We start from the raw sequence: 13337 nt of genomic DNA on the forward strand, positions 1-13337 counted from the left end.
CGAAACGTTGTTAAATCACACGTTTATCCCATAACGCACCAAATAGCAAAATGGGCATATAATAAATAATTTCCGTTAGAAGATAAATGTTATCATTGTTGTTGTAAATGCATAAATTATAAATTGTTATAACGAATTATGCAGATAGTAAATAGGTCGACGAAGAGCGTATATTTGAGTGAGAATGAGAAAAAAATTAAAGAGCAAACAAATGTGTAACAGTCACTTAGGCAGTGAGAGAGAGAGAGAGGTAAAGAAACGGAGTAGATGATGTCAAAGCCATTCAACCCAGTGCACGTCAAATCATACAGCACGTGGATGCACTGATTTGAGTAAAAAACAGTGTGCACGTCTGTTTCTCTCACTGCGTTGATTTATTTAGACCAGTGATCACCACATTGAAATTGTGGCTGCGTTGGTAGGAGTAGAATATGCGTTGTGTTAGTGGTTTAGTCGTTGATCAACGGGCAATTCAGCCAGATGCGTGCACGCAGGTTTATTCACACTAAAATAAAAATGAAGGAGAAAACAAATGCGTATCAATTGTTTAGGCCAAAAGAGCAGAAAAAAGGTATAAAAAGGGGTATACGATGTAGAAGACATTTAACGTAGTGCTCCTCAATTCAATAGAGCACGTGGATGTGCTGATTTGCATAAAAAACATTGTAAACTTCTTTTTCTCTCGCTGCGCTAAATAATTTAGAGTAGTGGTAATCAAAAGTGAAAGTGTAGCGGTGTTGGTAATAGTAAAATATGCATAGCGGTAGTGGTTTAGTCGTTGATCAACGGGCGATGCAGCAAGATGTAAGCACGTAGGTTTTATAACACTCAAAAATGATTCGAAAATTTGCTACTAAGATAGTATTTTATTGCTTGTGTCTAACAAAAAATTTTAATAACATTAAGCAGTAAGTAAAACATTCTGCGTGTAAGCCTTTGTTTTCAAAATATAACTTTTGAAATGCGCAAATAGACAAAACCCTCTTCTGATGTTGCTAATGTGCTTTTTCAGCGACTACTGAAGGAAATTGCACTACTGAAGGGTTGTATTACGAACGGTAACACCAAGGTCAGAGATCGCCCATTTAAATCTTGGCCCTTTTAGATGACGGAGACCTCTTAAGGGTGTTAACTAATGCTCAAAATCGAACATGGGGTCAAAACGTCAAAGACTTGAAGATTTTATTACGGCTTTGTATTCCAGACGCAGTTGCGGATGGACGTGCAGCAATGTAAGACTATTGTCGAACAAACGCTCAATATTAAAGCGTTATTAGAGAATCGTGAGCGTGATGCACTCGAAGTGGATCTCCAATAGCTCTATCATCTGTGCCCTCCACGTTGTGAGCAAGGACGCTGAAGTCGATAATAATAAACGATAGCTCCTCTATGAAGGGGATTATTGTGATGTTACCCGCATAAGTACCAATGGTGACTCTACCTGGTGGAAAATGAAGCTTCGATATGTGGAAATAAAAAAGAATAGGAAGCCACGCTTTAGCACCACCTGTTTACTTATTCTTGGATTAGGTATTGCATTCTTGTACAATACTGAAGTCCACCGATCACTTAGATATTTCGGGGTTCACATCTGTATGTTTCAGAACGTGGCTGTGGCTGACCTTGTCAAAAACATTTAACTATTTAGCTATCTCGGTCACCCTGGTGTGGTGGCAGCGTGCCAACCTACTACACCGAATGATCTGGGTTCAAGCCTTGTGAAAAGTGATATGAAAATAAATACTTGGAACAAATTTAGGTATGGGTTTGGCAAATATTTCGATTGTATTTTGGCCATGAAAAGTTCAGCATAAAAACTGAAGGTTCCAACTCACTAGAAAAAAATTAAAAATAATCACGAGGAGACACTGGAGGAGAAAATCGAACAAAATCTCCTCGGAGGTATTAGATATGCATCGAGAATGCCTTGAAATGCTGCCTACGAAAAGCACTCACACAAAACCGTTTTAAAACCGACGCCGTCCCAATTTCTTTTCCTTCAATTAATAAAGGTAAAGCGACCAGATATAATGACATTGGCTATAAGTTTAAATGAGAAGAAACGAGCAGGCGGGTTGCTGCTTGAGTTAGCTTAACAGTTTATAAGTCTTACACTGACGATAAAATATCCAGCGGGCTTGAAAACTTTACTACCACACGCATCGGAGCTTCATTATTCCCCACGCGAAATATCCTTTGACCAGGTAGCAACAGGTGCAACCGGATAAAAAACTCTTTCAAGGGGCTGCCAGCACAATTTATGGCTTCACCAACCTAATTGTTAACCTCTCTTACCCGCGTCGAATCCGGTTTCCATAAAAGCTGAGGCTTTGGTGACCCAAAGTCCCTCATGAATGTAAAAAGTGTGAGGTCGCTTTGGCCTACAAGGTTTGATGTGGTCACACTAAATCGTTCCCGAGATGGTCGGGCTAGTATCTTAATAGTGCTTGTTATCGCAACGTAATGGATTTGAATTCGGCAAATGACCATCAACATCGATAACAATCCACAAAACCTTCGCGGAGTGTCTTTATTACTATAAAAACAACACCAACGTCTTAAAATTCTTTTTTCTCGTTACCAAAGATCTCAAGTGTTTGTTTCCTAACACAGAAATAGCAAATAGTCTGATTCCTTATCGCAACACAGATAACTCATATGCAGAGAAAATGCCTCGCCGCCTTTTTTCCATGAAGGCAAGAAGGCCAATAAACCAACATTTTATACTCCTGACCTCCTAACCCAAACCCAATCGCTCGCAGCGTAGGTGTGGCAGATACAAAAAAACGCTCTGTCCTTTCTTCCTGTTAAGATGATGGAGAGCAGGTAGGTGATACAACTTATATATATATTCTTAACCCAACCCCACCGGGAAAATTGCCATAGCAACGTTTTGAAATATTTCCTTAGCAAGTTCTTCACCTCACAGAGGAAATTTATGTAATTTCTCCTCCTTTAAATAAAAAAATTCACCTCGCACAATCAATTTAATAATTTTCTACCTCTCACAATTTGCGCTCTACGTTTGATCTGTAATGAACTCGCTTTGCTGCTATCAATTTATTTTCAATTCTATTTTCTTGCGGAAATCTTTCATTCTCTTTCGGCGTGAAATATAATTTTCCATATCTGCAAATTAAGATCAACGCTTTGTGAAAATTGAATTAAATGTTAAACAAAACGGTGCTGATTTGTTAGCTTCGCGGTTGTTACTCCCGCTGCTGGTGCTGCTTCTATCAGGCTTTGTTATAGCTCCATGGTATACATACACCCCAAGAGGCAGCCAAATGCAAGTGAGTTAATATATTTTGCTTTACTAAATCAAATGAAATTCTGTCATGTGACCGGAAACTAATCGAAAGCTTCCAGCGCACTCAATATCGATTTGATGACTTTACGTTGTTGGAAAGTTATTGCTTTTTCATCGTCCTTTCGCCCATCCTACTCCACTCCTGTACAAGCCAATCGCAGTCAACGATACGATTTATGAAATCAAATGGAAGTAATGTTATATCATTAATCATTTTTAATATTTTGGTCACAGTAGTATCATGAACTTCCCCATTCATCCTGTGATATTTACGCAGCATCCTCCTACATCCTCCCACCAACCAAAGCGCCGCCTACTTTTGCTCATCGTTCATTCATCGTCCGTCCATTCGAAAATACATGCAATGGTTGCTAGGGCCGTGCAATAATTCGTGTAGCATCACTCGCCCCCGCCACATTTATTGGGTATCCTCCGATAATGCTGGTTATTACTGTAATACGACAAGTATCGATAATGTCATTTCGTTTGGTGGCAAATTTAAAATCTCATTTATTTAAAAGGTAATATGCGAGCAGGGATCAAAGTGAGCTCGCATGTGTATTTGTGTGTACGTGTAAGTTCATGTTATCAGTAAACTCAGAAGAAGTGACTTTATAACATTATTTGTACATATTTTTTTTTTAACTAAAAGGAAATAGAGTTAATACACTTGGGAAAGGAAGAAAGAAATATCAAAGACTTTCATTTGATGTTTGGTTTGTAGGTCATAAATTTGAAAGGCAGGGAACAAAGATATACGACTAGCGTAGGACTTAATAAGATCTATGATGGAACTCTTTTGGGAGAAAAGATTTTCTGCAGATATTTCCTTCCTTGCAGATTGCAGGACTGCGCATCACAAAGTAGTCCATAAGAGATTAAAAGGTTTGATGAGCGCAATTCACAGCTTTCACAATCTCAATCTTGTCTAAACGAGGGCGTACCCACGAGGAAGCAGCATCGGAGATAGGAACATCGATAATAGTTCCCAAGACATTCGGAGAGTATCTTAATTGCAACAATAACAACAAAAACTTAGTCTACAAGATGTTACCACACCTGAAATCAGTTTGGATCTATGTTACTGCAGATGACGTAGTGTTACAACGTTGTCTACGGATTTTAAAATAAAAGGACGAAGAAAGTCTGGGACATGCTTAGAGAACTTCGATCGCAGCGTAAGCTTCTCATAAGTGGAAAAACAGTGATAATCATATGCTTACCTTCTCTTCTCGACCACGAAATAAAGCTTTTCGTTTGTATGGCACTATGTTTGCCTTTAAGCCAATGTTAAGGAAACTAATGTCGCCTATCTGATTGTAATAATGGTTCATGTGGGGTAAGTTTCCAGGCTGCTCTACAAGCTGCCGGTATTTCGACTACACAACCTTTTAGATTTTGTCGAAAGCTCTGAATATGATATGCAACATGCCATAGCTTCATAGGTTTGTCAAGGTTACGTTATACTTCGAGATTGATTTCTATCCAGAGCGAGAACGATGCTACAGTAAAGCCTCTTCCTTATCAAGAGCACAATTTACGATCAAACTGCCCTGTGGTGGATTGCGGTGTAGGCACAAAAATTGGGTCATACGTGTTATGTCTCCGTATGTAGCACCTTCATTAAAACTGGATGTCATTGGGTGATATTTGGCATTGGCTTTGCCGCGGCGACCCTCTTCTATGCGCATATCAGGAGATGGAAGTACGGGAGTGCAGCTGGTATAAGCGTTACCCATTTGGGCCAGCGCTTTAGCCCTTAGGAGACAATGTTCTCAGCAGAACAGTTCGAGTGGACCAAGAGATGTTGGCCTTGCGCTGCAGTTCTTACAATATCTTAACTCAAAAAATCTAGAATCTGAAACGAGATGGCCAAAAACCAGCAAACTTTCACAGTGGCGGCAAGGGGCACACTGCGACAAAATTGTTATGGGAAAATTTCGGACCCCAAACCCAAAACCGCTCAGCAAGGATTGGACTTAAATTTACTGAGGTCAAGAGGAGGCAGCGCTAATAACTGTTGTCATTAACAATGAATCGGTTGTTCGTTTTGAGGCCTGCGGTGCAGTCATATCACGTTGCGGATCGCGAAAAAGATCGAAGGGAGGTCTGTAGACACCTTGAGCTGAATGAATGATATCACCTCAGGCAACAACTTGGATAAAAGCTAGTGAGGGCTTCTCGTTTGTCCAATATATGTATGTCTTCAAACAACTACGGAATTTACACGTTTTGGGTGTCAGGTTTTGTTGGATCAACATTCAGCAAATGGATAGACTTGGGTAGCGAAGGAAACAGGTCATATTGATTTTTTATCGATTAGATCAAAAAAAATTTTTAATTGCTATCGAAATTTTATCAATTGTAATAGAAAACAATATATCGATTTGTTATTTAAAATTCAGCGGTATGTTATCGAAAAATATCAATGTGGTATCGATAACTTTTATATAGAAATAGAATATTTTTCGATAACCTTTTGATATTTTGTCGATAGCAAATCAATATTTTTCGTTAACAAATCTATAACATATTGATGAAAAATCGATATTTTTCTGATAACTTTTCGGTGACATTTTTATAACAAATTAAAATTTTTTCTATAGCAATGTGATAACTTTTCTACAAAAAATCGATATTTTTTCGAAAACAACATCGATTTTCTTCGATAGTAGTTTGGTATTTTTTCTATAGCAAACAAATCAATATTTTTTCGTTTGCGCATTGATAACACTTGGATAGCAAATCGATATTTTTTCATTAGAAGTCCATAAGTTTACGGCAGTTAACCTATAACACTTCGATAGTTCTTCGAGAACAGTTGTTAAAGATAACAAGCCGATAAATCGGCGATCACAAAAAATTAATATGACGATAACAATCCGACAATGATAACAGTCCCATAAATTTCGGTATTCCGTAGATACTTTTCAAACCCTGCTTAATGATTCCCAAACAATACCAAAATGTTCGGACTGATTCCGTTTGAAAATGAAAATTAATCACTGAGGATTGAAGAAATTCAAAAATAAACATAACTCACTGAGAAAACCCTTTTTTGTTCTTGAACATCGATTTGTATCAATGAAAAACCTTTGTTTGGTTGAAAGTTGCAATCTCTTTTCTTGTTTAAGGACTCCAGTTTATGTACCTGTGGAATTTCGATACAGTTCTCTGTTTTTAACTCAAGTAAAGTAGCACGTCTCGACTTCAACTCTTTAGCATTTTTATTTAAAAATTAAGCCTTATACTAACAAACATACGCACACACTCAATCAAATAACTGTAAATTTTAATAAACTCTTAACTAATCCATTCCAAACTCTCGATCAGCATATCTGCTTTTTCCGCTTTCGACCCGGTCGCACTGTAAACACACTTTGTGGCAGCACACCATCAATTGTCTTCCCCGCTTTACTAGCAGCCAGCAGGCGACGCTCGTGCACCTTTCTATGCTTCGTCAAATGATCGGAGCGCGCAAAACATTTCATGCAATAATTACATTTATAAGGTTTCACACCCGAATGCGAACGTCGATGACGAGCCAATTCATCGGAACGCGAAAATTTCCATGTACACTCAGGCCAATTGCAAATGTACGGTTTCTCACCCATATGACGACGCATGTGCGCTTTTAGATGTGCAGGTTTAGCATAAACTTTATCACAGGTACCAAAGTTGCAGATGTATCCAGCGGCAGTACGCTCTTCTGCGGCGTTAGTAGCGAGCTCTTTCGAACGTTTCGTTGTGCGCACTTTACGATGTAGTTTCAGATTCTTTGAGCTTTCATGCAGAAAATGTTCGCATGTCTCAGTGCACAGCGGAGTTTTTTCGGGTAGAAAGTCAATGAGTTCAGGTATCTCAATATAGTTATCCAAAAATTTTTCTTCCCATTCAGCCATTTCGCGTGTTATAAAAGCATTCGTCTTTAGTTCGTGAATTGAATTGGATTCCAAGCTATCGGCGCTGTTTAAGTTTTGAAGCTCCTCAACGCTAAATCTACGCCCACACACTGCAGTCAAATCTACATCGCAAAGTGCATTGTTATTGTTCGAAAATTCACTTGTATTAGTTGGTGACGTGCTGAGTAGCTGATCGAACGTGAGTTGTAGCTCATGATCATTGATAATTCTGTATTCATAGGTGTGTATGCCATCGCTATTGCTGTTGCCGTCGGCTGTTCTGTATTGTGCTGTATCAGCTGTAGTATCACACCAGTCCACATGCAGCTCTAATAAAGTTTGTTCGTTTGTTGAATCGCCAAGTACGAAAGGATCATCAGCGCCGCTAAGACGTATCAATGTGTTTTTGTTGTCACTTGAAAGAGGCGCGTAGTAATTGCAACTTTCGAGGTTAGCGTGGCTGCCTAAACTGGTTGTAAATACTGCTGAGTGCTCGTGTAGGTCTGCATCCTCTAAATCATTGAACACTTGTTGAAAACCACCAGTGGCAAAGAAATCCATTTCTAATTGCCATAAAAATTGTGCTCACGTTCAACTTAGGCTAAAGGTTCTATACAAGATTTCCGTCACTTCACTTGTCACTTGCTGTGATATTTTATAAATGCCAACTTTTCGTGTAGCTGATATTATTTTAAAGCGCGTCTCAGCACTGGTGCATCAGCCGAAATCATAAGATCAATTGATTTTTGTTTTTATCTACCAGAATGAACAATCAATATCACCAATGTCATGCTCTACTCTCTGTACATGGATACAAGCTAATGAAGCCACGCGTTTACGCTATCATAGCCACCCGCACATGAGGTTTTGTGAATGCAACTGATTTATCATGCAAGGATGCCAGATCGAATTTTAAAGTTTGAGTTAATCGCAGGTTGATCAATTGTACCGAATTCCTTACTTATGCAGTGTCTTACAGGCGGTGGTCTAGGTCATAGAGAGAGCAGCCCGACTGCTCCAGGATACTACAGTCGACCGTCAGTCCTTAAACGCATTAGAATCCACGTGATTAAGTCAAATATAACGCGGAGCTTTCCTGAGTAAAATCCAGGAAATGAGATAAGGGTAATAGACTTACTGTGAAATAAATTGATTGGGAGATTTTAAAGTTCTTGTGGTCATGTTTGGATATGAAAGAAACTACTAGCGTTCTTGTTAAGCTAAATAAATTTGCAGTGAGAGTAATTACGGGTATCATCACAGTTTATTGCAATTTTGCACGAATACTTCGAAGCTCCCTCTGCAGGATCTGCCAGGATTAGGAGGAAGAGGAGTGGACTACAATCGTTTCTCTGCCAATATCCAGGACTGCAAATAAGACGACTCAGATTTCCGGGTGCGCGGTTTTTCGACAGTTTGACAGATTTTGCAAGTGAGAGAAAGTTAATGGTTTGTTGAGGACTACTAGAAAGTAATCTGGTTGGACGAATGTGCCGCCATTCGCCACTCACTGGAGGCTTTCACAATGGACAAAACCAATTTTATAGAGTAAATATTGGAAATCTCCACATAAGCTAGCTTAACCTAAGCATGGGTATATCGAGGAACCGATATATAATCAGTAACTCGAAGCGAAGAGATTATTTCACATACATATATGTAGTCATCAGCTAAGAGCAGAAGTTGTTACTCACACTTACACACGCTTTTATCTTAATAACCAAGTATAAGATACAACTGTTCCAGAAGGCAAGTGCGTGAAAAGCCTAGACCTTAGGAGAAATATGCGAACGAAGCAAAAGAGAGTATAAGAGCAGCGTTAGCTGAGGAATGACTAATCATTTTGATTTAAATACGCTATTAGACAAGATAATTGTGATTGTGAAGTACTACTCCCAAAGTAGTCTAATAAAGACCATTTTGCCGTACTGAATATTGGAGTTATTTATTCGACATCGGAATCGCACAAAATTCGTTACAAGAAAAAATCGTTGGCGGCAAAGAAGCACGGAGCACTGTATCCGGGACCCACTTCTATGGAACAATGCCAGCTCTGATGTAGGTCTTACAGCGCAACAGTTCTTCCTCCCGTTAGTTAAGTTCATAAAAAAATTCTTCTAATTCCATTTAATTTACTTTTTTTATTTGGCAGTCTGGCACCATTTCTCCATAAAAGTTATGGTCAAACGATCATACATGTTTATTGTTTATATTTAAATTCATACTAAATTGACCATAAAGTAATAATAAAGAAAAAAAAAAAAAACAAATTAAAAAACTTTCAATCAATGTCAACAATTTTGTTTTTTTACTCGAGAATTTTTGTAATCATGCCTGATTAGCTTGTTTTTGTTGTACTTATTTTTGGCGCTTGTGAATCTGTGGATTTGTTTTACTTGCAGCTGTCATTTTTGACGAAATAGTCGCTAGCATACGCACACACAACCACGCACCCACCAACAAATATCACCAAGCGGCAATGCCATCAATTGGCCGTCGTCCTTTGGGAATAATTAGCACGTTCGACTTTGAACGATATCGCATAAAATAATGAGCGCAAACACTTGCATATCTATCGCTATGTTTGTTTTTGTAAATGTGTATGTATGTATGTATGCTTTGTCGCGACTCATTAATGTGTGGCCATGCTCATCAACAACATCATCACTGAAATAGCACTTGGCTTCTTTGTATGTTGATTCCGCTCCGCTGTGTGTGTGAGCAGTGGTGTAGAGTGACGTCTGCTCGCACTCATTTCTTATCACTGAGGCCTGGCTTTTTGCATTCGTTGGTTTGATGGCTGTGTACCAAGCGGTGACAGGCCACCAATATGTACATATGTGATGTGACGATATAGATCAACTCTAACAAAAAATATTGACATCGTTTAAAAATAATATTTTTCTCATTTCTTGGATATGTTTGTATGAGTGTGTGTGTGTGTGTGTGTGTGTGGGTGCAATACGGTCACGGTTGCCACACCATGTTTTCATTTGGGACCAAAATTCATCGAAAAAAAGGACCAATTCTCAGAAAAAAGGACCAAATTTTTGTTTTATTTGATTGCGATACAAACAATTCACAACAGTGTCGTAGTCGTTGTTAAATATAAAATTTTAGGATATTTCCATGGTTTCCTATAAAAAATTTTAATAAACTTAGCGAATAGGAGACTTAATTCCAACTGCACAAACAAAAACTACTTTTAGGTATTATATTTTCAAATTTCTAGGATAAGTCTATTCCTTTACTAACCACACGTTTTAACGTAGGTTTGCTGACAAACCTCTTAGTTCCAGCATTATGTTGTTAATTGGAAAGAAATAAAATGTATAGCGCAGTTAGGTTTTAGTAAGAAAAGGCTAAAAATTTTATGTTTAGGTGTAGCCGAACTATGAGCAAACTCAGTAAATCATAAATGATGCTTACTTTTACCCCTGAACGTTGAAATTTCATACCAAAGCCTAGATTTAGTAAGTGTAATTTTTGAAAAACTCACGTTTACTAAGTCTAGCCCCAGGCTTCAGATTAAAAATCAAACGTCTTAAAAGTTTCAACTGTGCAATAACGGAACCTGATTACATTTAAGTAGGTACTAAAATTAGTTAACAGCGGTGTTATTGAAGTTTATGGGGTTCTGAATAAAACACAAAACACTTCTTTCGAAATCAAATCTTTTTTAAATTTGCTTCAATCCTGATTCGTTATTCATTTATAAAGTCTCCGCTTTCAAGAAGTATTCCTGCCTTACTTACAGTTAAAATATTTCTTATGCCAATCTACTTAGTTTTCAAGTATTCGACGTGCTTTAACACCACAATACTCCTGCAATTTTTACGTAGGATTTTTTTTTTAATTTTAAAGTGTTACCAAACATAAAACCAATTAGTTTCATTATTTTACTTAGTTTTCAATTCACACGTGCATTTGAGAAAAATTTTCTTAGCTCAACGAGTGAAAAAAAATCTATCACGAAAAGTGTTTGATAACCGATCGAAATATCGAGATACTAAAACAAATTTTTTTTCTGACAAGGCCGTGTAATGTGTTTGCCCTTAGATCCATGCCTTTTTTTATTAATTCCTGGCCTAAAAGATCTCCTATGAAATGTCCTTGGTCTGCTACATTTTATTGACTGAGCAATTTTTGTGGTAAAATTTCCATATACATAAGTAAATTGAAAATTATTTGTGGGTTAATGAAAGTGTGCCAAATGTTGTGGGCAGAGTTGTGAATTTTAACCTCAGTGAAAAAGGAAGAAAGTACCAAAATCGTGGCTACTGCCTAAAAAGGACCAAAATTGAAAAAAGGGACCAGCGGACCAAATGGGTTTGGAAGGGACCATTTTTGGTCCAAATGGACCAAAAGTGGCAACCGTGAATACGGTAGACATCCAACATCTATTTATGCGTTAGTGTGTATGTGCGGTACCTGGAAGTGTCCAAATTTTTGCCAGATGCGCGTTTCGTTGGAATTCGAATAGAAATACAATATTATCGGTATGGAAATTTCAGTAAGTTTTTACCGCCACGTCAGCTGTGGATATTCATTTGAAGTGCTTTTATACACACGTTTCCCATAGGCAGATGATTCAGAAGAGCCAGCAGACAACACTTACACTTCGATCACTGAGTGCGTAGTGCCGGGCTTGGTGACTAATACCAAGACCGAATAGGCGGTAGAAGTTTTATATAAGTTTAAATCGCCGGTCGCAGATCGTATATTCCCAGCCATGCTACAAGTTTCGAGTAGAGCGGTCGTAGAATGGCTTAATATAATACTCAATCGATGCATAATACTGAATAATGTACCAACCTCTTGGAGAACTCTCGTTTCTCTACCAACGTTGTTGTTATTATTGTTGTTGGAGCAGTGCTTCGCCCCATTCAATATTTACAATACAAATTGTCATCAATGTCCTCGAACGGGAGTCCAAGAAAACTTGCTGTTTCAACAGGGGTGGACCATAGTGAGAGGGGTGTTAGAGGCGTTGGTTCCACAATACAGGTAAAGAGATGGTTGGTTTCATGTGGGGACACATTGCAAGCAGGACGTATGTTTTGTATGTCGCGGTTGATTCTATATAGGTAAGAGTTAAACCTATTACAGTACTCATATCGAAGTTGAGCTAGAGAAATGCGCGTTTCCCTAGCGAGAATGCGTTCCTCTCTGATTGTTTTAAGCCCTACCAACGTTGGGGAAGATCGGTCGTATGTATCCCATTAGTTTAACACTATTTCTACTCAAAACCTTTAAGAGGCTGATACATTTATTTATAAAGTCCAACATTATTGAAAAACTTTTCTCCAAAACCCAACATGCGTACATCAAAGGCATGTCGCTAGACATGGCACAGCACAGTGTGATTAAAAGCATGGAGAAAGCCTTGGAATACAGAGAGTACTGCTTAGTAGTCTGCTTAGACATTGCCTCTAAACAGGAGATCATGGCGGGTCTTAAGTACATTGAAGTACATACAGCCCTAACTTGTAGTATCGGCTGCATATTTATTTGCAGGAAGATTAATTCGCAGTGTGGACCGTATGAGGTCGATTGACAGGAGCATGCCGCAAGACGGGGTATTGTCGTATCTCCTGTGGACGCTGATCATCAACCAAATGCCCAGGCGGCTCTTCAGGAGATTCGTCAAATTTACGGCGTAAGTCTTAAAAATTTAGAAGGGCTGTGTAGGCCATCAACGCTTTACATAACGATAGCTCTGAAAACAACACCGACGGCTTTACTTTATTTTACTGGGCATATTCAAATTGCAGATTTGGGGACAAAAAACAAAGCACTTATAACTACAACTCTCAAACTCAATGCCTCGGGTCAGATTGAGCGTAGACCATACTACCTACCTCCCTACCTGCGCTTCGATGAGCTCTAAGAGCCACAATAGAGGTGGAAGGCTAACGCAAGGGAACTCAAATAGCAGACGAGGCGATGCACTTGATATCGATGTCTCCGAAGTAATGAAAAAATAGGGCATGCGGTATACTGCGCAGATATGGAAATAAAGAAATCCTTCAAGCTGCCAGTTCACACTAGGGTTTTTCATACGGAAATAGTAGCTGTGACTAAAGCAGTAAAAACGATGGACGAAAATAGCTAAAACTGCAGCC

At 38.6% G+C, this 13337-nt stretch overlaps 1 protein-coding gene across 1 annotated transcript; it reads right to left on the reverse strand.

Annotated features, from left to right (window-relative positions):
- Positions 1-6639: 6639 nt before the first annotated feature.
- Positions 6640-7832, reverse strand: LOC137235766 (Kruppel-like factor 1). Its single transcript, XM_067758615.1, has one exon. It carries the CDS (start codon positions 7771-7773, stop codon positions 6640-6642), a length of 1134 nt encoding a protein of 377 aa, XP_067614716.1. The 5' UTR covers positions 7774-7832.
- Positions 7833-13337: the final 5505 nt, after the last annotated feature.

This window comes from Eurosta solidaginis, unplaced genomic scaffold, assembly GCF_040869045.1.
Source record: "Eurosta solidaginis isolate ZX-2024a unplaced genomic scaffold, ASM4086904v1 ctg00001019.1, whole genome shotgun sequence".
In the NCBI taxonomy this organism is placed as follows: domain Eukaryota; kingdom Metazoa; phylum Arthropoda; class Insecta; order Diptera; family Tephritidae; genus Eurosta; species Eurosta solidaginis.